This window comes from Lagenorhynchus albirostris, chromosome 13, assembly GCF_949774975.1.
Source record: "Lagenorhynchus albirostris chromosome 13, mLagAlb1.1, whole genome shotgun sequence".
In the NCBI taxonomy this organism is placed as follows: domain Eukaryota; kingdom Metazoa; phylum Chordata; class Mammalia; order Artiodactyla; family Delphinidae; genus Lagenorhynchus; species Lagenorhynchus albirostris.
The window spans coordinates 13055011-13081611 of NC_083107.1; the positions used below are offsets into that span (position 1 = coordinate 13055011).

The 26601-nt window shown below is 48.1% G+C and overlaps 1 protein-coding gene across 3 annotated transcripts; it reads right to left on the bottom strand.

Annotated features, from left to right (window-relative positions):
• Window positions 1–8876: 8876 nt before the first annotated feature.
• THNSL2 (threonine synthase like 2) lies at window positions 8877–25806 on the bottom strand. 3 transcript variants are annotated; one of them, XM_060168729.1, is made up of 9 exons: window positions 25701–25806; window positions 23043–23277; window positions 21612–21806; window positions 20771–20923; window positions 17323–17553; window positions 14342–14490; window positions 14110–14235; window positions 11766–11917; window positions 8877–11278 (listed from the first exon to the last, which is right to left on the bottom strand). In XM_060168729.1, exons 2-9 carry the CDS (start codon window positions 23263–23265, stop codon window positions 11053–11055), a joined length of 1455 nt encoding a protein of 484 aa, XP_060024712.1. In that variant the 5' UTR covers window positions 23266–23277; window positions 25701–25806; the 3' UTR covers window positions 8877–11052. The 3 variants fall into 3 exon arrangements, with proteins under 3 accessions (XP_060024712.1, XP_060024713.1, XP_060024714.1); XM_060168730.1 differs by lacking the exon at window positions 25701–25806 and adding an exon at window positions 25513–25590; XM_060168731.1 differs by lacking the exon at window positions 25701–25806 and adding an exon at window positions 24310–24345.
• Window positions 25807–26601: the final 795 nt, after the last annotated feature.

Here is a 26601-nt window from a genome sequence, read left to right on the forward strand (position 1 = left end):
GATCTGTCTCTTTGACTTGAAGATGGTTTTTCCCTGTGTCTTCCCTCTGTACGTGCTGTGTCCTAATCTCCTCTTTTTATAAAGACACCAATCATGTTGGATTAGGGCCCACTCTAGTGACCTCACTTTACCTTAATTACCTCTTTAAAAACCCCATCTTCAGATACAGTTACATTCTCAGGCACTGAGGTTTAGGACTTCAACGTATGAGCATCTGGGGGGTACAATTCAGTCCACAACAGCTGATAAGAATTCCCTTAGCCCAAACCCGAAACACACTTGACTCACTCCCTCTAGAAGCTTTTACTAACTGCCCGACACTGCACCAGTGATTTCCTCCATTCTCAGAACCACCACAGGAAATTACCCAGGGCTCCCAGCACTTCACATTTGTGTGTGTGCATGTGTATGTGTGTGTGTGTGGGTGTGGGTGGGTGTGTACAGGTCTTCTGGCAACTACTGCAGAACAGGAGCTTCCTTCTTCTTCAAGATGCTTCCTCATGCCTTGCATGGTACTGAGCACATAGTAGGGGTTTTATAAATGCTGAATGTTCAGCTGGCCACTGATACCAACATTTTATTTGACACTGAGAACAGCGGTTTAATTAGAAACATTGGAAACACATCCCCTCCCTCTGAAGGACCAAAGCAAGCAAACGATGCAGCCCAACGGAAGGTTGTCAGAGTCCAGGGCCACTGGGACAGGGAAGAGCACAGAGAATGTGGAGCCAACCCCACCATTCACAGCGCTGAGAGTGGACGAGGCACATCTGAGACCACAGCCGGACAGTGGCAGAAGCAGAAGCAGGAACCGGTTCTCCTGACTCCCAAGCCACTACCCTGTCCACCACAAGCACCACCTCTGTCCCCAAGACAGGTCTAGATGACTCTGTCCCAGCCCCTTGAGCTGATTACACACAGATCAACACACCCAAACATAGCAAGCTTTCTTTTACCTAGAAAAAAAGGCAGGGCAGGGGAGTACTCTGGCTCATTGAGAGTAACCACTTAAATCATAGAAAGATTATCAACTTTCAAAGAATTGTATAGACTAGAAGGGAAGATTCCTGGTACTAAATGGCACTGGGCAGACCTACCCTTTCTATTATTTTTTGGCCATGAGGTGCAGCTTGTGGGATCTTAGTTCCTCGACTAGGGATTGAACATGGGCCACGGCAGTGAAAGCGTGGAGCTCTTACCACTGGACCTCCAGGGAATTCCCAGACTGACCCTTTATTTGATGATGGCCCTGGTGCTGGCAGGATCTCAGGTCACCATTCTGAGCAACCTCTCAGCAGCCTGTCCTCTCTGCCATCTGTGAGATTGGATCTACTCCATGGTGGGTCCCCTGGAAGCTGAGTTCTACAGTAAATTTCAAATTTCAACATGTTTACTTTATTTCTTTTTTCCCTCAAGCTGAGAGCAGAACAAGGTCCCACCCCAGTTTGCTTGTTTACCATCTTTGCACTATTCTACCATTTTATTAACCATTTTGCACAATCCCATCCTCCACACCACCTCCAAAATATGCTTTCTAGAGCATAAATCACACCATTTCAGTCTCTCCCTCCAATCATGTAATCCTTCACCCCACCCACCCCCATCATCACCTCTGAGGATAAACCACAAACTTCTTAGAAGAGCAGGGAAGTCTTTCCTGATATGGCCCCACCTCTCTCTTCATACACATCCTTTCACTAGGATGCCTTTAGCCACAAAGTACAGAAAACTCAACTAAAATGGATTTAAATATAACCAGCCTTGTTATCTCCTCTAACTAGAAGTCCAGAGGTGGGAGGCTGCAGAGCTGCTCAGCTCAGAGGTTCGCAGCCTCCCTGAGGGCTGAGGGCCTTGCCCTGATCTCTGTTCTGTCATCCTCATGGGGGCTACATGATGTCTTCTCATCTAGTCACTCAACAAATATCTACTGAGCAACTTAGAAGCACCAGGCATGGAGGATACAGTAGTGAACAAAACCAGACACTGTTACTCTCATTTTGTCCCTATTTCTATTACAGTACTGGACATATTTATTATGTTTTGTGGAGTGTGATATTAGGATATTAGGATATTTGTGGAGTGATATTAGGCACCTCTCTGAGCCTCAGTTTCCTCATGTATAAAAGGGGATGATAATGTCCAGCTCAGTGTTATAAGATTTAGCGATAATGTACCATATAGAACCCAGGATGTGCCCAATTTATAATTGATGAACAAGAAATGGTAACTTTACAGATTTGTTTTCCCCAAATGAAGAGTACTTTTCTTGTGTGTTCCTCAGTAGCCTGGAGGAATATTTTCAAATGCACAAAATAAAATACATGGAATAAGAAAGGAAACTAATTATACTGAAAGACAGTTACCAAAATACTTTTAAATATATGTAATATAGAAATATACACTCTTTAATAATAATTAAATAACATAATATAGTGTCAGATCTAATATTATTTTAAAGTAGTGATGAGTGTTAATGCTATTTCAAGACACCTACAACTGCTACTATAACGCCATGTGAAAATGTCTGTGATTTTTATCTTCCAAAAAGTCCCAGGTGCTATTAGTGTTAATTGGTTTGTTGCCAACATTTATATTTTAAAGAGGTGCTAAATTTCAGGTATAGGCCAGGGAAAATAAAGATGCAGTTTTTTCCCATCTGGTTCTCAAACCTCCAGAATTCTATCCATGGACCTTTGGGAGTTAAAAGACCTCAAATTAAAAACCTGCCCCTGGAGTTGGGGAAGAGATAGTCTATTTTCCCCAAGCCGTAAAAGTAGTATCCAATAAGGCCTCAATATCTTAAAGGCTTAATAAGTATATATTTTGTTCTCTCCATAAACTTTCATATATATATATATATATATATATATATATATATATATACACACACACATACATATATACATGTATATATATCAGAAAATGGAGTCTGGTAGGGCTTTAGAAAAGTTCTTCCTATCTGTGGCAGTGGCTGTGTATATCTAATTTCTTTCCTGTTCCAAGCTTGGAAAGATGGCTGCTTGAAATGTGCCGGAAATTACCCAGACTGCAATGGTTAATTCCTAAGAGAATCCCTAAAACTCCTTTCCTTGGGTCAAGCCTGTAATGGGAAGTATTACTGTGTAAAATGAGAGAGTCTCAGAGTCCTCAAGCTGCCCCATCTGATTAGCTGTGTGACCTTGGCTAAGTCAACTCTCCTCTCTGAGCCTGTTCATTCATCTGTAAAAAGCAAGGGTTGGGGGAGATAATGTTTGTCAAACAGGGATCCAGACATGTATTCTTTTTCTAATTTTATTTATTTTTTTAATTGACATATAGTTGATTTACCAATATTATATTAGTTTCAGGTACACAGCATAGTGATTCAGTATTTTTACAGATTATACTCCATTAAAAATTATTATAAGATATTGACCATAATTCCCTGTGCTATACAATTTATTCTTATCGTGCATCTATTTTATACATAATAGTTTGTATCTCTTAATCCCATACCCCTAACTTCCTCCTTCCCCCCTTCCCTCTCCCCTTTGGTAACCACTAGTTTGTTCTCTAGGTCTGTGAGTTTGTTTCTGTTTTGCATATACATTAGTTTGTATTAGTTTTTAGATTCCACATATAAGTAATATCATACAGTAAGTACTCTTGCTGTTTAAGAATTCTTAATCAATGGTGTATTTGTGTGTGTGATTTCATTTGATAATTTTTTTAAGACATTTTCTGCATCATCTGCCAGCCACCTTAAAGGTAAGTCATCACGGGCTTCCCTGGTGGCGCAGTGGCTGAGAGTCCGCCTGCCGATGCAGGGGACACGGGTTCGTGCCCCGGTCCGGGAAGATCCCACATGCCGCGGAGCGGTTGGGCCCGTGAGCCATGGCCACTGAGCCTGCGCATCCGGAGCCTGTGCTCGGCAATGGGAGAGGCCACAACAGTGAGAGGCCCGCGTACCACAAAAAAAAAAAAAAAAAAAAATAAGTCATCACATAATTTCAGTGTCTGCATTTGTACCTGTATTTACAATTGCAAGCAACAATCCATCTCAATTGTCACAAGCCAGTAAGGACAGGCAGACAGATGTGGCAAATATATGATGACCTGGTGCCACGTAAAGGTTATATGACGTCACAACGTGCTGTGCTTGGGATGTTTCCCGGTGGTTAATGTACGAAAAGTGATGAAGGAGCAAAGTTATTCCACCACAAAAGGAAAGTAAATACGCTAAACAAGCCACAACAGCGAAGATCCTGTCTGAGGAGTGCAGTGCCACTGTCACAGGGCACCAGAAATTTGAGTGCAGTACACGATGGATTACACACATTAATGAGATTACTCTGAATTTTACTGATTTTGTTTGTAGATTTGTTCTCATTTAATTTGAATGTTTGTTTCTCCTTGTTTGGGAGATATCAGTATAAGGGGTTCATAGGTAGTTTCATGTTTGTACATGTCGCAGTAGCATTATTACAAAGCAAAAACTGTTTACGACAACACTGGAATTATATGTGATATATACTTTGTGAGTATATATATATACATATATATATATGTGAATATATATATACACCTTTTTTTTTTTAAGCTTTAAAGGAGGAACTTCCCAATATTAAATTTGAGAAACAATGAGCTAAGAGAAAAGAAAAATCTCTGGGGCCCACCCCCCTTTCTGACCTTCAGGGGCTCTAATTCCTAGAGAACAAGGTCAGACCTGCATGCCTGCGGGGTGCGGTCAGTCACCTTTTGGAGGGAGAGGGCCTTTGGGTGTGTTCTGCTGCTCTCTGCTGGCCACTCCGGGCTTGAAGAAGACTTTGGAGGGTGCTTTTGTCCAGGGGTTGAGGGGGGGCGGGGAGAGAGGGCGAGAACGCAGCTCGAAGGGACGTCCATTTGCAGGAGGTTACCCAGAGCTGCGCCCTGACCCTTCCAAACCCTCAAGACCTAAACTGCATCTGTTTTATAAACAAGCGCTGTCCCTGCTTGGGGATGAGGTCTGGATCAGGGATGGTGGAAGCCAGTGATTCCAGCGACTTAGGAGACCAAGGGGAGGCTGGAGAGGTGACACTCAGTAGGTCCCCCTAGCAGCTAAACCAGGGGAGGCTCCAGGGGCTTCACCCTGGCCTAAGCCATGCAGAGCTCTGCCTCAGTTCTTGGCTCTGCACCTGTTACAGGACCTTGGCCTTGGTGACTTAAGGCCTGCGCATTCATTCAGAGAAAAGAAGGTCCCCTCCCCAAGGAGCAAGTACACAGACACTTCTGCTGCAACAGGAGGTCCCTTGCCTTCTTATAATAGATCTTTGTGATGGCTAAACCTTTGAAGAGGAGAAGGGAACAGTCCTGAACCGAGGAGCATCCCCTTGGTACCTAGCAGACCCTTGGAGACCCAGCCCAGCCTTCTTCACTCCAGCCCCACCCTCTCCTGCCCAGTCACCTTTCCTCCTCTGGGCCCTGCAGTTCCTCCCGCCCGTTCTGTTCCATACTCAGTGAAGGCTAGGTGTGGACGCCAGGTCCTGGCTTATGGGGCATTTGACAGCAGCCTTTAAGGACTGTTTAAGTAGCGGGGGAGCAGGCTCTAAACCAATCGCTGCAACACTGAGGGTCAGTGCGGGAGGGGGCCGCAGGGGGACTGCCTGGGCTCCTGCCCTGGAGAACCAGTAACCAGTCCCTCACAGCCTTGGGACAGCCCCTGGGTGCTGCCACAAACTTTTATCCTTCTGCATAAGTCAACCCCAGCCCCATCTTTTCCTACTTTTTCTCTCTCCCCAGCACTTGGTAGGCAGTCAGCACAGTGGCCTTCAGCATTTGCCCAGCTAGCACCTGGGAGATGCCCAGGTTGTGGAATGGATAAACTGATGGGTTGGGCCTGAAAGGGAGTTCTGGGGAGATGCTTTTTTGGACAGAGGCAGTGAGCAGGACAGAGAAGTTGGCCCTCTCCTCTTTCCAGGAGGCTAATAGCCCAGCCCTTCCTGTGTTGCTCACCCGTTATTTATTTGGGGACACAGAAAACTCAACAAAGGCTCCCCGACTTCATCCATCTAAGTCTGAGTCTTTCCAGTGGGAACCACCAGTCTGGGCCTCCCTGCCAGCAGCTGACAATCCCACAGAATTACTCTCACCTCCCTCTTGTCCCGTAACCATACCCAATCCACTCAGCAGACACCAGCATCCCCGCGAGGAACCCAGCTTCCAGCATCCCCGAGAGGAACCCAGCTCCAAGAGGGAGCCTGAGCCAGAGGAGAGCTCCCTGCAAAGGCACTGGCTCTGTGCCCCTCTCCCCAGATGGCCCGTCTCCTAGTGATGGGTCCTCTTCTCTTTTCCTCCACCCTCAGACGCAGCCCTCTCGCCATCGAGCTCGCAGACTCTGATTGAAGAAAACTTGGAAACCATCGGGCCCAAAGTTCCTGTCCTAGTCTAGCTCTGAGGTTAACTCGGCCTCACATCCTTCCTCCAGGACTCACTGGCTGGGTGGCCTTGGGAAAATTACTTAACCTCTCTGAGCTTCATTTCCTCATCTCTAGAATGGAGCCCCTAATGGTACTTTCTCATACAGTCCTTGTGAGGACTGAAGGAGCCAATGTCTGGAACGTGCTTCACAAAGGGCTCAGCCCATCATGAGTGCTCAGGAAAGGGAATCATCCCACCATCCTAATCACTGCAAATTAATGAGGCTTGTTAACTGCCCAGCAGAGCCCCTACTGACTAATCCATGACATTCAACCCCAAATGACCCCCACAGGGCTTGTCGCTGGGTGCACTGAGCAGGCCAGGGCAACTCCAACCCTGCACCCAGAGCTGTCCCAGCACCGCAGGGCCACGAATGAACTTCATCCTTCAGGAAGAGGCAAAAGAAGACGAATCCGGGAAGCAATTAGTAAAAAACGCAAGATAGCTTAAAAGTACTAAACTGTTCACTGCAGACTAAATTATGTTAGTAAGAAGCACTTGTATGGCATTTTAGCATTTACCTAGGAATTGGAAATACATGATCTCAATCCTCAAAATAAACTAGCGAGGTAAGTGTTACAATTAGCAGATGAGGAAACTGAGGCTCACAGAGATGAAATGGCTTGTGTGTGGTCACACCGCCAGTTAGCGGACGACTCAGAAGGACAACTTCAACCTGATTCTAATTTCAATTGGTACCAGGATCCTTGCTTTTTCCATTGAGGGGGATGAGTGTGTATGTAGGTATGTATTTGTATGTGTGTGTGTGTCTGTCTGTGTTTGTGTGCCTGTGTATATGTTCACAGGGGTGGATGTTTCTTCAGACTTCATCTCACTCCTGTCCTCTCCTCCATTCAGCCCTAAGATTCCCTGTGGCCAGAATATCTTGTAGTTCATGTTTCATGTCTGTTTGTGCTGTGTCCAATGGCTTTATTCTGGGTCTCCTCTCACAGGTGCAGTGGGCTGTCAGAGTTGGATATCACTCCGAAGCCTCCAGAAGGTGAAGGGTTTTGTGACCCCCTGTAACTCCCAGCACTGCCCTGAGACCCTCAGAAATGCGGCAGCAAAGAATAAGGAACCACTGGCTCTGGCCGCATGCAGCAGGTGGGTGCCCGGGCCCGTGCAGAGACCTGGGAAGCAGGTTTGCAGCAGCCCCTGGTGGACCTCCTGGAGCATCATGGCCACGCTCCCAAATCCACCCATGAAAGGGAGGGTGGAAGAGGACCCCGCGGAAGGGCCACGGCCTGGGGCAGGATGGAGAGTGGCGGGCCACAGCAGAATGGACCAGCTCCATGCAACATGATAAGGTGAAAGTACACGTCGAACTTGAAGCCACATGCCTGGGTTCAAGTCCCAGCCCCTCTGCTCCCTTGCGGTACCACCCTGACAGGTTACCTCATCTCTAAAACACAGATGGTAGTAACACGTATTTCACAGCTTGCTTGTCACCATTAAATTAGTTGATTCTGGTGAAGTATTACCTGGCGTAGAGTGGGTCCTCTGAGGGCCGCATTATGACTTTCGTGGGCTCCAGGCACTTTTGCTTTCAAGGGGTTCTTCTACAAAAACTATTTAAAGTTCTTTTTTACTAAACTGTTGGTATAAAGATGAATATAATCCAAGCTGGATTATATTCATTGTTTCTTTTAATAGAAATAAAAATATTTTCATGGGCCTCTGAATATCTCATGACCCCGAAGTATCAGCCTGGTCTTGCCTAATAGATAAATGGGTCCTGGGGGCTCCCTCAGGTATGCTCTTGTGGATATTAAAGTGTCTCGGAAGCTGTCAGGTGCTGATGGCTGTAAGGGTCACGGTCATTCCCTTAGGAATGCTCGCCCATCCTCCTGTGCATCCAGCATTCCTGCCGTCTACGTACTGAATGCCATGCTTCGATGTCAAGTTTTCCAGTAAGAGGATGCCCTCCGGCCTCTCCTTTCAGCCCCTGGGCATCAAGCAGATGCGGGGCTAGTGGTTCCGATGTGGAGGTAGCAGGCAGAGATCAAGCTGGGTGGCCCAGAAGCTCCTTTAGACTTGGGGGGCCGGGAAAGGCAGCGTTGGAGGCCAGATGCCCACTGGCTCCTTTCACAGCGGCCCTCAGAGTGGTAGTAACAGCGCCCTCTAGTGGCCAAAAATACCTCCACGCGGTGCCTGCCTTAACTGCCTTCCAGAGGGGCCCCCAGAGACCAGAGCCTCAGGCTTGTGTTGACGTACACGTGTTTGCGTTTGTCTAACCCCCTCCCTCAATCTACATGAGATTTGAACCCAGTAATATAACTAAATCCACAACTATCTGCCGTGTGTTCATGTGTACCCAAAGCCTAGATCACTGCTGTCCGTAGAAATACAACGCGAGACAAAGGCGAACCACATATATAACTTTAAATGTCCCTGGAAAAGGAAAAGGAAAAAGACGGAATTAATTTTGATAACGTGTTTTATTTAACTCAATACATCAAAATATCATCCTTTCAACAGGTCATCTGTATAAAATTATTAATGAGATAGTTTAGATTTTTTTCATTGGAAGCCTTTGAAATCCAATATGCAGTTTACAGTTGTGACACATGTCAATCAGAACATTGAATTTTCATTGGAAATACTTATCTGTATTTTACGTACTTCATAAATTTCACAGCTCAAAAGGCAGATTCACATATCTGCATTTTTCCTATCATACCTAAAAGCTTTCCAATGACTGAATCAAGTAATAGTTTTGAAATTTAAATGTAAGTTAAACTTAAATAAAATTTAAAATTCAGTTCCTCAGTCAGACTATTGACATTGCAAGGGCTCCACAGTCACATATGGTTAGCGGCTCCTGAACTGGACAGTGCAGGCTAGATCATGAAAACAGTAGCAGGAAGAAAGCACGCCCTTGTGAAAAGGCCTATCTCCCTGTGGAAGAGAATTATTCGTACACTTAAAGCCTCTGGCCAAGGTTTCCCGAGTGAGAGGGTCGAAACTTACTTGGGGCATTTGTAAGGACTGAAGATGGCGCACGCACGCCCACAGATTTGCCTTTGAAGGTCTGGGGTAGGGGCCAGGACAGTGTATTTTGGATAAACCCAGGGACCGCACTTTGAGAGTCATCGCACAGTATCTGGCAGATGTGCAATCACAGGGGAGCTATGCCCCTGGTTCCTGCTGGTTCTGGAACGTACCAGGCACTGTGTTCAACCAGGACTGCCAAAGACAGGCCCACAGGCAATCCATTGGAGAATGGGGAGAAAAGATAAATATAGGTGTTGTTATTATTCCTTCATGTCTATTTTAGCTCACGGTTTGTGTAGTTTATACATAATTTAGTCCACATATGTTGGGAGAACATATTAAAAGATTTTTAATCAATAGGGGCAAATCCAAAAAGTTTTAGCCCTTGCGTTAAACAATTGTTCCTGTCTTCAAGGAGCTTAGAGACAGGAAGATAATGTCTCAAGTGGCTAACCATAAAACAGGGCAGAAGGGAATACACAGCTTAAGGAAGCTACAGCTGGAGTTCTGCCAGAGTTAGGAAACAGGAGTCCTTATTTCCAGCTGCGATGACGAGTAAACAAGACACGGTAAACAAGTACCAGGAACCAAGACAAATAGCCTGTGAGATGGGACTTGTGGGTTCATCAAAGAAGGACAGTCTCCCAGAGGCAAGTGTAGGGTCAAAGGCATGGAGAGGGGAGAGTGTCAGTCGTGTCTACAGTGGAAAGAACAACTTGACTTCTCTGAAGCAGCGTGATTGTGGAGGTACCTGTGGAAATGTAGGCATTTGGACTTTATTTAGTGCTTAAAGAGGGACCATTGCTTCTCGCTGCTGTGATCACGACTTGGTTTAATAAGGATGGTGAACCTGGTACATGAGCAACAGGGCAACTTGACCTAGTTTGAGGTCCCTGCTTTCCTACATGGCCTGGATCTGGTGATCCTGAACCCCAGCTCCTGTGCCACCTGCCCTGCTGGCAACCTGGGGCAACAGATGGATGAGGGACACCATGGTACCACCATCACCACCTGACAGGCACCGGGCTCTGCCCACAGGGCACGCAGAGTCACCATCGCACTGAACCTGCACTTTTATTCCAGGGATTCCCAACGTTTGACAGGGTGGAAGCCCTGTGGCCAAGACCTCTGGATCTGACCTGGGGACCAGATAAACTAAGGCTCAGAGCCAGACCTGTGGTAATGGAGGCAGCGGGCCCCACCTGCACAGGTTTTAGGATCTGGGGGTCCAAAATCTTGGAGCCAAGGTTGCCCCTGAGCCCCAGACCTTTCATTTGCAGGCCCTGAAAGTTTCACAGGAAGCAGTGATGTTCCTGCACTGTCTGGCCCTGGGGGTGCACCCCCAGCAATCCTCCACGACTCCCTCCCCGCCTCCCCGGTGACCAGGCCCAACATGGCCAGCCAGCCACGGTGAGAGCACAGAGCAGCCAGGGAACAGCGCACAGCCCGCTGGCTCCAGGCCCAGCTGGGCAGCCCCCTGAGAAACTCTTGCACCTGCATGGGGAGAAGGTGCACAAGGCAGCTCAGAGGGGACACCTCCCAGGGTCCGAAGCATGGAGAGAAGGTGCACCAGGCAGCTCAGAGGGGACACCTCCCAGGGTCCGAAGCCTAAAGGAAGCCTGGCTATGCCGGCGCGTTCCGGAAGCGCCCCTGCCGCTGCCGGCTCAGGTCCTCAATCAGGCCCCGAAGCATCTGCGTCCAGTCGTCACCCTTCCGCATCGGGGTACAGCGCGCCTCCTTGTGCTCCAGGGCGAGGATCTCCGCGGGAGTCTCCGGGGTCAGCCCGGCAGCCAGTACGGCCTCCGGGAACTTGGCTGCAGAGGCGGGAGCCAGACAACAGCGGGGAGGACTGAGGAGGCAGGGCAGGTGGGAACAGGGGGCGGAAGACAGAAGACAGAGGGACAGGTACAGAACGAAGGCCAGGAGGGAGAAGAAGGAACAGGGGAAGGGGAGAGGTAGGGTGCAGAGAAAGAGAGAGAGAAAAAGACGTGTTTGGTTCCTTGAACTTATCTCTGCAAGCAAATTGCTCCTCCTTGTTGGAGGCCCAGCTCCCCCTTCCAGGACCACAGTCTCAAGACACAGTTCCACGCAGCACCCATCATGCTCATAAAAGCCATCTGTGGGACTTCCCTGGCGGTCCAGTGGTTAAGACTCTGTGCTTCCACTGCAGGGCATGGGTTCCATCCCTGGTCAGGGAACTAAGATCCCGCGTGCAGCAAGGGGCAGCCAAAAAAAAAAAATGTCCATTTGTTCACATTCCTCTCTCCCCTGCTTGGGGAAGAGGACCCCTGAAAGCCAAGGGGTCCCCCCGACACACAGGCACCCACCACCTGTACCTGGGCTGCCTCCTGTCCACCTTCTGGTAATGGTAGCTCACAGCCACGGCCGAGTGAGGGCACAGCAAGTACTGGTTCTCTTCCCAGCAGCGGCCCATGGTCTGGGTGATGGCCTCGTCTGACACTGACTGAGAAATTACTGCCTCTGAAAGCTGACAGGTTTCAGGGTCAGAGGGGTGGGAATCAGGGCTGAGGGGAAGTGAGGAAAAGGGGAGAAAATTCCCACCACGTAACATAGCCAGATATGCACCAGAAACGCGAATGAAACGTTCAGATTGAATGGCTCAGATCCAGCTCAGAGAAAAATCTGGTTTCCCACGTTTCCCAGTTTTAAATGGATTCACTCAAGTTAGGGGAAGGATACCTCTGAGTTTCAGGTCAACACATTTAGTTAGAATTTGGCTCATGAATCAGCAAATTAGTGTATGTAGTCTTGTTCAACAACGGGACGGAACACAGGGTAAGGGCACTCAAGCCTTCCTGCTGCTTTGTTGTTGGCACGCCCCCTTCCTGTGGATGTGAGAATAGCTTCCCGTCAGTTCCCACCCAGCTCTTGTGGCACCTCCTTTAGGAAAACTCCCCACTACCTTTAGACAGGAAGACTCCCTTCTCAGTGCTCCCTTGGTGTAGATGGTTTATTTGATCATTCTCTGAAAATTCACGCATGCTTACAATGTGCCCAAAACCCTGCATATACTCAACTGCAACCAATAGAGACCAGAGGGTATTATAAATTGTTTAGATACCTTCCTCACCCATTAGGGTTCACAGAAGACAATGCATGTGTTTTATTTATCTTTGTATCTCCAGCACCAACCATAGCTCCTGACTCAGGGTCAATATGTAACATGAATGAGTGAATGAATGGATGAATGAATGCTGTTCTAGCAGTTGGAATATCTTCTACGTGTACAGCAGGGGAGAGAACGAAGAATTGGGGGATATGGTGTCTGTCTTCATGGAGCATCTCATTTACATGAGGAGAAGGATTGTGGATGTCAATACAAACCATTAAATAAGTTGAACTTTGGCTGTGTTACGGTCTGAATGTTTGTGTCCCTCCCAAGTTTATATGTTGAAGCCCTAATCCCAATATGATGGTATTTGGAGGTGGGGCCTTTGGGAGGTAATTAGGTCACGAGGGTGGGGCCCTCATGAATGGGATTAGAGTCTTTATAAGAAGAGGGCAGAGGGCTAGCTAAATCTCCTTCCACATATGAGAAGGCAGACAACTGCAACCCAGAAGAGGGCCCTCACCACAACTCAACCACGGCACCCTGACCTCAGTCCTCCAGTCTCCAGAACTGTGAGAAGTACATCTGTGTTGTTTCTAAGCCGCCAGTCTGTGGTACTTTGTTATAGCAGTCCAAACTAATTAAGGCAGGTTGCATCAAAAGAAGCATAGATTCCAGAAGACAGAAAGTCCACTCCAGTCTGTGTGGGTGTATCTAGTTCTGGAGACAACCCTTTAAGATGGACATGGACCACTGAAAATTACGTCATGTAAGGGACAGCTAAAGGAGGGCTTAGCAGGTAAACGAAGATTCTCTTCAAGTATGGGAATCAGATGGCTCACCAGTGCACAAGCTAAGAAGTAACAGGTTCTAGCTTGATATAAAGAACTTCATAATGATTAGAGCTGATGTGAGGTAGTGAGGTCCCAGGCACTGGAGATATACACAGTCTAGATGACGATTTGGTGGGAATGTGGCAGAGAAAATTAAAAGCAAATTCAACATATGAAATTCTTTTTTTATATTAAATAAGTTTTCATCGCCAGGTTACCTTAAAATAAAAGCAATCCCTCCCTAGGCTCCTACCCATCTGAGGAGATAAAATTTCTCCTTCTTTCTTTTTTTTTTTAAAAAGAAGCTAATAGAATAGTCTCTGCTCATACTGGATGGGAAAAGTGGCTTCCAGTTATTATTGGAAATCAACAATAATAAATAAAAACAACAGTTAATATATTAAGCCCTATATTGCCAGGCAGCATACAAAATTCTTCATGGGTATTATTTGACTTAAAATTCAACAATGCTATGAGGCAGGCATTCTCTTTATCCCCATTTTATAGATGAGGAAATTGAAGCACGGAATTTAAGAAACTGGTCCAAGGTCTCACAGCTGGCTTGGAGTTAAGCCCCACCTGACTCTAAACCAATAACCTCTACTGCCTCTCCTCATTCAACAAAGAAATCCACATGAAGTGACGGCAGGTGTGCCAGGCTCATAGTAGGTGCTCAAGAAACAAGCATCCCCTTTCCTCGAACAGATTTTCAAACCCCAAGTCTGGTCTTGTGGCTGCACCCTTTCCCTTCTCCATGGTGTATGGGTGGTAACTGACCTTGCTGTGCAATTCCCTGGGTAGACTCACACTTCGGGTCCTTTCAAACTGCTCCATGAGGACTCTTGTCACCTGGCTGTCAGAGCCAGAGAGCAGCCAGAAGATCCTCTCCATGTTGTACGGCACCTGGGTAGGAAGGCAGGGTCCCGAGGGTCACGCTGACCTCAGCCCTTGTCCACCTCCACCCAACCAACACCTGGGTCAGACCTGCACATCGCCTCACAGGCCCCACCTGAATGTCCATAGCTGATGCCAAGGTTGGTTTGACGGCCTCAGACAGAGAGAAGTCTCCCCGCTGGACGGCCCTGTGGATGATGTCATTGGAGTTCACTGCCACGACCAGGTGGATGGGCAGGCCCATCTTCTGAGCGATGAACCCAGCTTAAGAGAGGAGAACAATGGTCTCTTAGACACAACACCAAAAGCACAAACAACACAAGAAAAAAAAGTAGATAAATTGGACTTCATCAAAATTAAGAAGATTTTGTGCTTTTGGAAGCTTTTGTGCTTCAAAGGAGACTATCAAGAAAATGAAAAGACAACCCACAGAACAGGAAAAACTATTTGCAAATCATATACCTGACATAGGACTTGAAGCCAGAATATATAAAGATTTCTTACAACTCAACAATAAAAATAACCCAATTAAAAATTAGGCAAAGGACTTGAGTACATATTTCTCCAAAGAAGACATACAAATAGCCAATGAACACATGAAAAGATGCTCAACATCATTAGTCATCAGGAAAACACAAACCAAAACCCCAGTGACGTACCACTTCATACCCACTAGGATGGCTAAAATCAAAATGATAGATAATAACAAGTCTTGGTCAGGATGTGGAGAAACTGGAACCCCCCCCCCCCATACACTGTTGGCTGGAGTGTAAAATGGTGTAGCCACTTCAGAAAACAGTCCAGCAGTTTCTCAAAAAGTTAAGCACAGAGTTCCAATATGACCCAGAAATCCACTCCTAGTTTCTATATACTCAAGATAACTGAAAGCAGGGCCTAAGCACAAATGTTCATAGCAGCATTATTCATAACGACTAAGAAGCGGCAACAATCCAAATGTGCATTAACTGATAAATGCATAAACACAATGTGCTATAGCTATACAATAGACTAGTATTCAGCCGTAAAAAGGAATAAAGTACTGATACATGCTACAACATAGATGAGCCTGGAAAACATTACACTAAGTGAAGGAAGGTCAGATATTGGATGATTCTATATATATAAAATGTCCAGAATAGGAAAATCTATAGAGACGAAATAGATTAGTGGCTGCCTAAAGCTGGGAGGGATGAGGGGAAATGGGGAATGACTGCTAAAGGAACAGGACTTCCTTTTAGGGTGAGGAAAATGTTCTAAAACTGATTATGGTGATGGCCGCACAAATCTGTGTATACTAAAAACTATTAAGTTATATACTTGAAGTGGGTGAATTGTATGATATGTGAATCATAGAGCAATGAAGCCGTTACCAAAAAAAGAAGGAAAGAGTAGGAGAAGGTGACTGTGCCCTGACACTGTTCCCGTGCTCGCCACCATTTGCAGAAGAGAAAATGGAGGTTCTGAGAAGTTGAAATGACCCATCCAAAGCCTACTAAGTGGCAGACGAAGGATTTGAACTAGGTCTGTCTAAGTCTAGAGCACATGCTGAGTCCCCTGACTCAGTCTCCTAGAACCAGCGCCCTCAGACTGCGTCCCCTGGAAAGGGACTGAGGGGGCACAGAGCAGCCCTAATAGCGGTGTCTATTGGCATGGAACAAACAAGGAATTCCTCACCCTGAAAGATGGAAAGCCCAGAAAGGCAACGTGGTTTGGGGGAAGGTTCCTACTGCCATGGATGGCTTATCTCTGATGAGTAGGTGAAAGGAGTTAAGGATGACCGCACCACCCAACATCACTCTTAATTTTGCAAAGCACATTCACAGTCTTATTTCACGTGATCCTCGGTAAACATCATGATATCCTTGTATGACAGAGGAGCGACGGAGGCTCAAGGGATCCAGGGGCTTCAGGTCAAGCAGCTGGTTCCCGACGGAGCAGGGCTAGATCGGAGTCCCCTCTGCAAACACTGCTTTTGTGCCAGGCACTGTGGCAGATACTGGGACGTGTGCAGGTGGCATCGCTCCCTGGAGGGTGATGCAAATGGGCAGCCATGGATGGGGAAGAAGGCTGAGCCATCCTTGTCTAACAGCCAGCCTGCCGTTCTTTCCATCCCTGTGTTAGCTGAAGTCCGGAAGACTCCTGACCGCTAAGATACTTTCATGGTCTCACCTAAGCTGTCCTGGATGCCCATCAGAAGCGATGCCACTAACAGAACCATCAGGAAAAAAGTCATGCCAATCAGGAGGCATGCTTGTGAGGATTCAGGCTCTGGAGCCAGCCTGCCTGGGCTGCCATCCCGGCTCTGGGACTGACTGCTGTGTAACCAGGGGCAGGCTGACCAACTTCTCTGTGCCTCAACTTCCTTGTTATAAAATGGAAATAATAGTATCGTCCCCCTCACAGGCGCATGTGAGGATTTAAGGGGTTAATACGAGAGAAGCATTTAGAGCAGTACCTGATGCATCGTCAGTGCTTGATAAATGTTAAGTATTATTATAGGAAATGATTTGAATGCCACGTAGCTCTATAGCTCTTGACCCTCATAAAGTTCACAGACACGCATAAAGAATCTTATTTCTGCGAGAGGTGTGATAAGTGTTCCAATCTTTGATAGCTGAGGAGCTGAATCTAAGAGACAAGACGTTTAGCTAGTAAAGGACAGAACTAGCACAGAAGCCTAAGTCCAGGACTCTTTCCACATCACGCGGTCTCCAGGGAAAACACGCCGTGCCAGGCGAGCCCTTATCTTCAGAGCGGGCAGCTGGCTGGAGCTGGGAGGAAAGTCCACGTTCCTGGCAGAGGGCACTGCCAGCCAGGCCAGCGGCTGAACCTTGGCCTAGTCTCCCCACGTTCTGCTGAGCAAACACATCAGATCAGGCAGCCGGAGCACCTCGGGGTTAACCCATCCTCCTTCCCCTGTGGCAAGAGGCCAGGACGTCACCCCCAGGGAGTTGGGACAAGTTTTCTGGAAGCTTCTTGTGTGTCATTTCCCATCACTTAGGACCCAACCTTTATCCTCAACCAAAGTGCAGCTGGGAGGACGGGGACCACAGGCGTTTTTCTGGAAAGCCCATTTCCGCCCAGGGATCTCCTTACCTGCGAGGCTACCGGCAGCCCCCGATGGTACAACCACCTCCACGGGGGGCAGTGGGTGCAAGTCTAAGGTTGGTGCACACCGGAAATAAGCGAAGAAGTGGTGGGCCATTTGCACGAGGACCCGGGACCAGTTGATGGAATTCAGACTCATCAGACTGTGCTCCTTGACGAAGGCCACGTCGGCAAACACGGCCTTGATGGGCTCGTCCAGCTCATCGCTGTTCCCCTCCACTGTCAGAGGAGAGAGGAGAGGGAGTTATCATGAAGGACCCCCGGGGGCCAGCACGTGCCCATAAGGTCAGCATGTACTCCTAGAGACCATCCTGCTGGGACCTTCACTCAAACCATGTCTCATATCCTTGGGGTCACATTTCCAATGTTTCTACCATTATCTAAAATGAAAGAAAATGTCAGCTTTCTGGGATATTGGGGGAGAATTCCTCTTTGTATTCCATGCCCTCTTCCCCAGTCTCTGGGGATGGTTTATCAGATTGTGAGATGGTGAGAGGCTGGGCTTTACTTCACCGTCCTCCATCAGGGGCTGGAGGGAAAGAGTCGCTCTTCCCACGTGGGTCCCTAGTCCAAGTTGCATCCCTCAACCCAGCCCAACCAGCAATCCAGCCAATATTGTTCTCTTGTCTGAAACCTGGGTCTGTTTCTCCACTGGGTCCAAACTTGGAGGACAGTGGGGGAAGATTATCAGGGGAAATGCCAGAGTAGGCACCGAGGTTATTTTTTTTTTAAATAAATTTGTTTATTTATTTATTTATGGCAGAGTTGGGTCTTTGTTGCTGCGTGCGGGCTTTCTCTAGTTGCGGTGGGCGGGGGCTACTCTTCGTTGCCGTGCGCGGGCTTCTCACCGCGGTGGCTTCTCTTCTTGTGGAGCACGGGCTCTAGGTGCTCGGGCTTGTGGCATGCGGGCTCAGTAGTTGTGGCTCGCGGGCTCTAGAGCACAGGCTCAGTGGTTGTGGCGCACGGGCTTAGTTGCTCCACGGCATGTGGGATCTTCCGGGACCAGGGCTCGAACCCGTGTCCCCTGCACTGGCAGGCGGATTCTTAACCACTGCGCCACCAGGGAAGGCCGACACTGAGGTTACTATTCATTCCACCCTTCATCGTGTAGCAGTAATGAGGCTGCAGGACTGACTCCAGATCCATGTACAGGGGGGATATTTGCTGGGGTGCTAGGAAAAGATTCACTGTTTTTAAGAGAGAGCCACAGGAAGAGAGACTTGGTTACCTTCAGTAACCATCATATGCCACAAGAGGAATGAGGCTGAATGGAAGATGGAGCAGAGAACCTGGCTCCAGTGAACCAGCCAGTCGGGAGCCTATCCCACCTCTAGACTTCCAGGGACATGAGCTGAAAACTATCCCTGTTCAAGCCAGTCTGAGTTAGATTTTCTGTTACTTCCAACCAAAAACATCCCAAGTAATATATAACTAGCCCTTGCTGATTATCCCGTGCTTAAGAAGAACCAAGTATACAATGTATATGGAAATGCATGACTTTAGAAAACATTAGTGTCCAACACACAGCAATCCAGGTGGCCCATCTCTACTCCCTGAGCTCACCAGCCCAACAGAAAACACATGCCCACCGTTAGCTCCCGAACTAACACACGTCCTCCTGGAAACCAAATCAGAAGATTCCAGAAAGGAAGGGAAGAATTTGAACAGTCCTGTTTTAGAAACAAAAGCTAATTCCTTTAAAGGTTCCTGCCTTATTTTCTTGAAGCGCAGAACACGTATGAAACAGAAATGCCCTTTGCCTCAGGCAATAGCACATTTATAACATGCTGTGTTCATCACCATCTACGTGTCTGCCACTATTTTTCTTTTCTTTCTTTCTTTCTTCTTTTTAAAATTTTTTGGCCATGCCACACAGCACGCGGGATCTCAGTTCCACAGCCAGGGTCGAACCCACGCCACCTATGCTGGAAGCGTGGAGTCTTAACCACTGGACCACCAGGGAAGTCCCTGCCACTATTTTTCAAATGTGCCCCATTCTCCACCCCATGGTCAGGATGCTTCTACACATGCCCTTAGGTTAAAGCCTTCCAACATCTGTGGACAAGGAGAGAAGGGCGTAGGTGCAGAGTAGAGGTACGAAAAGCTCTTCTCTGCTTTGATTCTAGGTAAAGACAGTCCTAGATTCATAAAGAGCAATTTTGGTGCTTAGGGTGTAACAGGGACACTCGGGAACCTGAACCTTGTACATTAAAATCTTGTCATGACTGCAGGAAAATGCAGCCAGATATGGGTAATTCATTACTAAGGCTAATGTGTAAGATTTTTGCCAACACCCGCCTCAGCTAAACCATAAACTTTTCAGTGGAATGCGTATGTGCTTGCTAAAGAAAAGAGTAGAAGGGGCTTTTTGTTTGCTCTTGAACAAATAGACAAAGAATATTCATGCTACTCCCATGGGTAAGGTTCGTTCTCACTGTTCTTTTGGTCCCTGACAAAATTGGTGTTCTATAAAAACATCATCTATGGGATTATAACAGGAGGCCAGGCCAGTTATAGAAGGAAGGTTTTCTGCCACCACATTTGCTGTCCTGCCAGGTGAGTGACCAAACCAAGCCAGGCCACCTGGACAGCTTGCCCAAGGTCACAGTGCACAAAACCTCACCAAGACCCCTACTGCTCATATTCCAACCCCTTCCTTGGGGCTACCTGGGGTGTATAGTAGGGTGTCAGAGGTAGAAATAAAAAATAAAAAGTATGACTCCACTCAAACCCATCCCGCCTTCCTACATTCTTGAACTCCGTAATGATTAAACGCACTCAGAACAGATGGCCAGACATTAAGGAGATGGCTTTTTGCCTCTCTGCAAACACAAAACCCTACGATTCGTGATGTGGCTCAGGAAGGGGGGTCACTAGCGATGGGTTCCACTGAGTAGCTTCTTATTTTAAATACTTAGACCTGCTAACCAAGTGCATAGCTTAGTTGATTCAACACTGCAAGGGAGGGCATGAGCTGCCAACATGCAACGGCACATTCTCTTAAAAATAATTATTAAACGTGTTTTTGCCATCTGAACTTCAGTGCCCTGGGACAGAACCGAAGTCAGTTGGCTCAGGCTATGACTCTGGGTAGCTGCCTGTAGATATGGACCAGCAGGGTGCACATGCAGGGGAGTGGCATTCTTTGGGGTATGATTTTCAACCTGCACTTCCTCGGTTGTACTGTCAGTATTGGTTTAGGCACCTGTCACCTCCAGTAGTTTCTGAAACTGTGTAGCCACGAGCCTGCTCAGTGCTAAGTCAAGGCATACACCAACCTCTAAATATGACTGATGAAGGAAGGGAAGGAGAGAGAAAGGGGAGGAGGAAGGATGGTCAGCTAGTCGATTGACTAGTTTTGTTCCAGCCCATCTCCCAAAACAGACCACTCGAGGCAAAGCCATGCCGTCCCCGGAGCCTCTGTCCCAGCACTCACCTCCAAACACGTGGACATTCTCTCTCAGCACTGTCGTCATCTGGAGCTCCTGAATCTTTGTGCAGCGACCTTTGGGCAGCAGAACAATGATGTCCACGTTCTCTGCCCCCTGAACACTCTCGATAGCAGCACTCCCTGTGTCCCCAGAAGTTCCTGGATGGGAAGAAGGAGGAACCCTCCTCTTTAGGACGAGGGAGATGGAGAAGGAAAGCAATGGCCCCTAAAGCACTGTCGCCAAGTGAGGCAATATCCTGGAGGGTAGGAACCCAGGACTTAATCTGGGGTCCTTGAACCTCCAAGGGGTCCACGGATAGAAATCAGGGCATCTGTGAGCTTGGCGTCATACCTTCTGTGTATTTTATGTATTTAAAATATTATTCTAAGAAGGTTCCACAGCTCCACCAGACTCAAAAGGGTCTGTGGCACAAGAAAAGTTTAAGAACCCTGCTCTATAAATTAGGAGGTTGGGATTACCATATACACATTATTATACATAAAATAGATAACCAACAAGGACCTACTGTAGAGCACAGGGAACTGTCCTCAGTATTTTGTAATACCCTATAAGGGAAAAAAATCTGAAAAAGAATAGATAGATAGATAGATAGTTAATGTGTAACTGAATCACTGTGCTGTACACACACGTACACACACACACACACAGACACACTCACACACACAGTACTATAAATCAACCATACTTCAATTTAAGAAAAAGAACCCTGCTCTGGAAGAACCAATAACACACTCCCCGAGAGACATCAGTGGAGGGCATCCTGTGGGCGGACCCTGGCAAGCTGGGGCACGGTAGGGCTCCAGGGCGCACGGCCCTGATGCATACCTACAACCACGGTGATGTGTTTCTTCCTCTTCTCCAGGAAGTACTGCAGGAACTGTGCTGTGCAGCACAGGGACAGGTCCTTAAACGCGTAGGTGACCCCATGCCACAGCTCCAGCACGTTCAGCCCATTCCTCAGTCTGGATAGATGGACCACCTCTTTGTGTCGGAATCTGCTGAAGGCTCGGTCGATCAGATCTGCGAGGGGAGAGAGGGGACATTGGACGGTGATTAAAGGCCATTCTCTTGTCCCTCAAGTTCACTCTCAGTCTCTTTACACTTTTACATTTGAAGTTTCTTTCCCTTGTTACCAGATAAACAGACCAGAAGTTTTTATCATAAAGGATACTGTGTATGAATATAATTGTTTAATCCTAGGAAAAACGTCTGAAAAGGCATGAACTAAACTGTTCATGGATTCCTCATAGTGATGGCTCCAGAGACCAGAATTGGTGCTGTAAGACTTTCATTTTTCACTTTATAAATTTCTTCATCATTTGGATTTCTTGTGTGCATGTATTCCAATGAGATTCAATTAAACCATTGCATAAGAAACAAAGCAAATGTCTCATCTCTTCTAATTTTCCTTCCTAAAGACAGAGACTTATTTGTTTGTTTTTGCATTACTTAATCTCACACCTGTGATGCCAGCACCTTGAGATGGTTTAACTTAGAATCCTACCTAAGGCTAAGGTCATCTAGAGTAGTGTTTCTGAAACTTTAATTAGTGAACCAATCACCTGGGATCTTAAAATGCAGGTTTGGGGTCTGTAGGTCAGAGAAGTCTGAGAATTCTAATATGTACCCAGGCAACACCATCAGTGCGGGTCATCGAACTACATTTTGAGTCCTCTTCTTCTCAGCCCCAAACTCTCACCATTACATTTGGTCCAGAGACCAGCAGCACTATTATCATCTGGACATTTGATAGGAATGTAGAATTCTCAGGCCCACCCTAGACCTACTGAATCAGAATCTGCATTTTAAAGATATTCCCACAGAGTATCTGTAGGCACATAACAGTCTGAAATGAGCTGGACCAAAACACTCTCAAAGTCCCTTCTGGAATTACCATTAAAGGAGATAAAACAGCAATCTGAGGGTCTGGGTGTTTTATAGGCAGGAAGGAAATACCCCACATTCAAGCATCTCAGGACAACAGCGAAATCCCTTGAAAGAGTTTTTAAAAAATAAGCAAAAAAAAAAATCTCCGCAGATCACTTTGGCATTCATCTCACTGGAGGTGGGAGCTGGAATGAATTAACACTTTGGGGATATCTCCAATTCTGGGATTCCAGAGTCTGGAAAAAACTCCAAAGTTTCGGAAATGTGGCTAGGGACCTCCTAGGGGTTAAATGCTGGATTTGCAACTCCATGGTGGGCTGGGCTGGCAGAAGAGTGAGATGGGAGAGTAGAAAGGCAGGGTCTGCTCACCATTTAAGTCATCTCTTGGAATGAGCTCGGGGCCAATGAAGAGGCTACACAGCTCCTTCACCAGGCTGGGGTAGGAGGCCACACTCCACTGACGCAGGGTGTCTCTGTCCAGCTGAGGCAGCTTCTCGGGCATGTAGAGGCCCCCATCCGGAGCATAGCCAGAGAAAAGGGCCCCTTCAAAGTCAACGCGTGGGGCCATCCCCCGAGTACTGACGTACCACATGATCCTGGAGGCCTGCAGAGAGAACAGTCCCAGAGACACTTGATCTCCAAGCTCAGTACCCCATGGGACAATGCTGAAGTACACCCAGCCCCTTCGGCTAGCCCCTGGGCCATGATCCATGGGAGGCTGGGGCTCTGTGAAATCTCAGGCCAGCTTCACCTGAGACTGCGCAAATCCTGACCTCTCCAATCAAAATGAGGTCATTCTACTGACCTACTGCCACGGGAGAGGGGGTACGGGAGCATTCTGGGAAAGGAGAACACTTGGTCCTCACTGATGAGGAAGAAGTCCTTGGGGTGGGGAGAAGGAATAACAATAATAAGGCACGTGTCATTTTGATACCCCCCTCGATAAGGAGAGGATGACACACTTGATTACACTCCCTTTTGAGAGATGTATCTACTTCTGCTAAAAAAATAATCATCACCTTCAATGGCTTTTTAGCAATGCTGCCTATAACCTAATGGTTCTCCACTCTGGTAGTTTGTTGCAATCGGCCTGGGAGTGTTTAAAAAAAATACCCCTACTCTACCTGGATCAATTAAATTGAAATCTCTACATGAGGCTCCTTGGGTGGGTCTAATATGAAGCAAGGATGAAGAACAGGGTGGCCAACCCATCCCAGTTTGCCCGGGACTTTCCTAGTTTTACAACTGAAAGCCCCAAGTCCCAGGAAACCCCTCAGTCCCAGGAAAACTAGTACGGTTAGTCATCCCAGGTGAAAAGCAGTGCCCTACCTCTCAGCCCGATCCTAAAATAGTTAGAAGTGCTGATATGCTACTCTTACTATCATCTGGCCCGGCTAACTGGTCCTGTCCTGGCAGAACTCTGATTAGCATGGAAGGGGATAGGGTCCAAGGGCACCCCAGGCCTAACTCTGGTCACACTTCACATCAGTTAGGTTCCCAGGAGCCAAGAACCATGTTAAGCAGCTAGGCTTGAGCTCGGAACACCTTTCTCTGGATCATGGCTGTGAATTCTGATTATAAATCCCCACAACACCTCTGGGGATGAATTTGACTCTCAGTACCAGCTTGGACTTACTTCTGTGCCAGGGCCAGAGGGGAACCCCTGCCCTCTGGGGACAAAGCCACCTGAAGCCTTCCACCTATGAGAAAGGGAATGAGCTAGCATTGACCTGGAGGAATTCTGGTTCCCTAGACTGTGACTCTGACACAGAGAAGCCGTGGCAAGCATGAGGGCAGTCAGAGCTACAGAGAAGCGCGAAAGAAAATCTCTGCGGAATGCACTTTCCCGGGGCGCTGGTGTCCGTTCCCGCCTCCACCTGGCCCAGGAACAAAGGAGAGGGCCTGAGGCCGGGCTCTGCACATGTCAGTGGGAAGAAGTGGACTGATAAGCACACGGGCGGCTGTCTGCACCAGGAAGGGCCGCCGCCGCCGTTCTATCCAAAGACCCCAAGGGGCAGCCTTCTGAGGCCAACACGGCAAAGCTACATGCGCTATACACCACTGGGTTCAGTGTAAGGCAAACTGGAGAGAGAAGCCCTGACGTAGAAGCCGCTGTCACAGGACGTGGAGAAGCTGACGAAAAAAATCAGGCAGTCTGGTTGGACTGCTGTATGGGGGCTGCATGGGGGCTCCAAGCATCCGACGGGGACTGAACTAAGTGGCCTCTGGCGCACGATTTTATAATTTGCCCCTGTGACTCCGCTGGGCCGTATTCCAGAGTGGAGACAGGTCAGAAAAACGCTGACCAATAATCTGGATGAAAAGCAAGGGAAACAAGAGAGCGCCGCAAGACAAGGAAACGTTTCAAGAAGGGTTCCTCCAGGAGGCGAAGAGATTTCTGAGCAGGGGTGAGGCCATGGGGAAGACTTAAACCTCTGCGGCCGAACCCCTGGCAGCCGATCGCTGACCTCGTACTGCGGTCCCTGGGGTGGAGGCCCCGATACGCCCACGGCAGGCGCCGGCCTCTCCAAGGTCACTGGGCACCAGTCCTCCGGCTGGCCTGGTCTTGGGCCAGGACGGTTTTGATAAGGTCTTAGGGATAAGGCTCCACTCCCAGCCTCTGAAAACCCCGCAGACTTCTCAGTGTCGGGGCTCTCTGAGAATTGCAGAAATCCTGCCAGAAGTGCAAAGCATCGGGAACCCTCAACCCTCCCAGGTTCCTCCAAGTCGCAGCGCCCGAACTAGAAACTGAAGAAAGGGGTTAGGGAGGCCGATCCAGCCACGCTGAAATCCGGGTTGAGCGAAAGTTCCAGAGCTCAAAAGTCTCGCTACCGATTACCCCGGAGAGGGTGCCGCGACCGCCGGAAGAGGACCCGGAAAGGGGACCGGGGGCCGGCGCGCTCGTGCTGGAGGCTCGGCAGCTGGGGCGCCCGCTCGCGGGGGGGCGGAACCCCAATCCCCGCCCCGGAATCGGCTGGTTGGAAGGGAGAGTGGGAGGGCTGCGGGGTCCGGGCCAGGCGCGTTTACCTGGTGCCAGGCTCTGGGAGTGGCGGGGCGCGGCCCGGGAGGCGGATCGGGCGCGGCGAGAGTGCCTGGTTCCGGACGTGCGCGCGGACGCGGGGGCAGCGGCCAGGCTTCCGGTCGGAGGATGAGCCGGGCCACCTGGCAGGGAGGCTAAAGGCGGAAGAAAGCGGCGTGAGAAGAGGTGGAGGAGGGAGCGACAGGGAATGCTAACAAGAGGGAAACCATTTATTCTTCACTTAGTTTGCTTTTCTGACACTTTGCTAAGCGCTTTATTCACAGTCTCTTTAAATCTTCCTTGCAAGCCCCGGAAGCACCACATCGTCGCACGTTGCAGGGTAGAAAACTGAGCGCAAGATGCAAAGAAGAAAGGCCCTTATCGTCTCTGGGCTTCATGCTTCCCACCTACGAAAACTGGAAGGCTGACAAACTGTTTCTCAAACTAGGGTTAGTGAGTCAGGAATTCAGAATCCACAGGGATACGTGACATCGTATTGTAGGAAAACACTTTTTATTAAGCACAGATATATTCTAGGGTAAAATGCCTCCCCAATTTATTTTAAAGAAAAAAAGCAAGACGTGAAAAAATGCCTTCCAGATATAGCCAAATGCCCTTGGATTCACGTCCCTGCTCCTGGCCCCCGACCCACTTAGATGGCAAAATTTGTGGAACTGGATGTGACAGATGCCGGATAAGGTTTAGACTTGCCTCTAGGCCGGGCTTGGTCACTGTAGGTGGTCCCACTGGGCGTCATGGGGATGGAGGGAATGGCCGCCCTCTGGTGTTGCCGTTACTTCTGCTATCTTCCTTCTATTTATGACATTCTCCTAAACCTGTGGTCTCTGCTTACTCAAGTTACCTGCCCTCCAAACTTTGGCCCACACATGGTGTCCACATCCATATAGG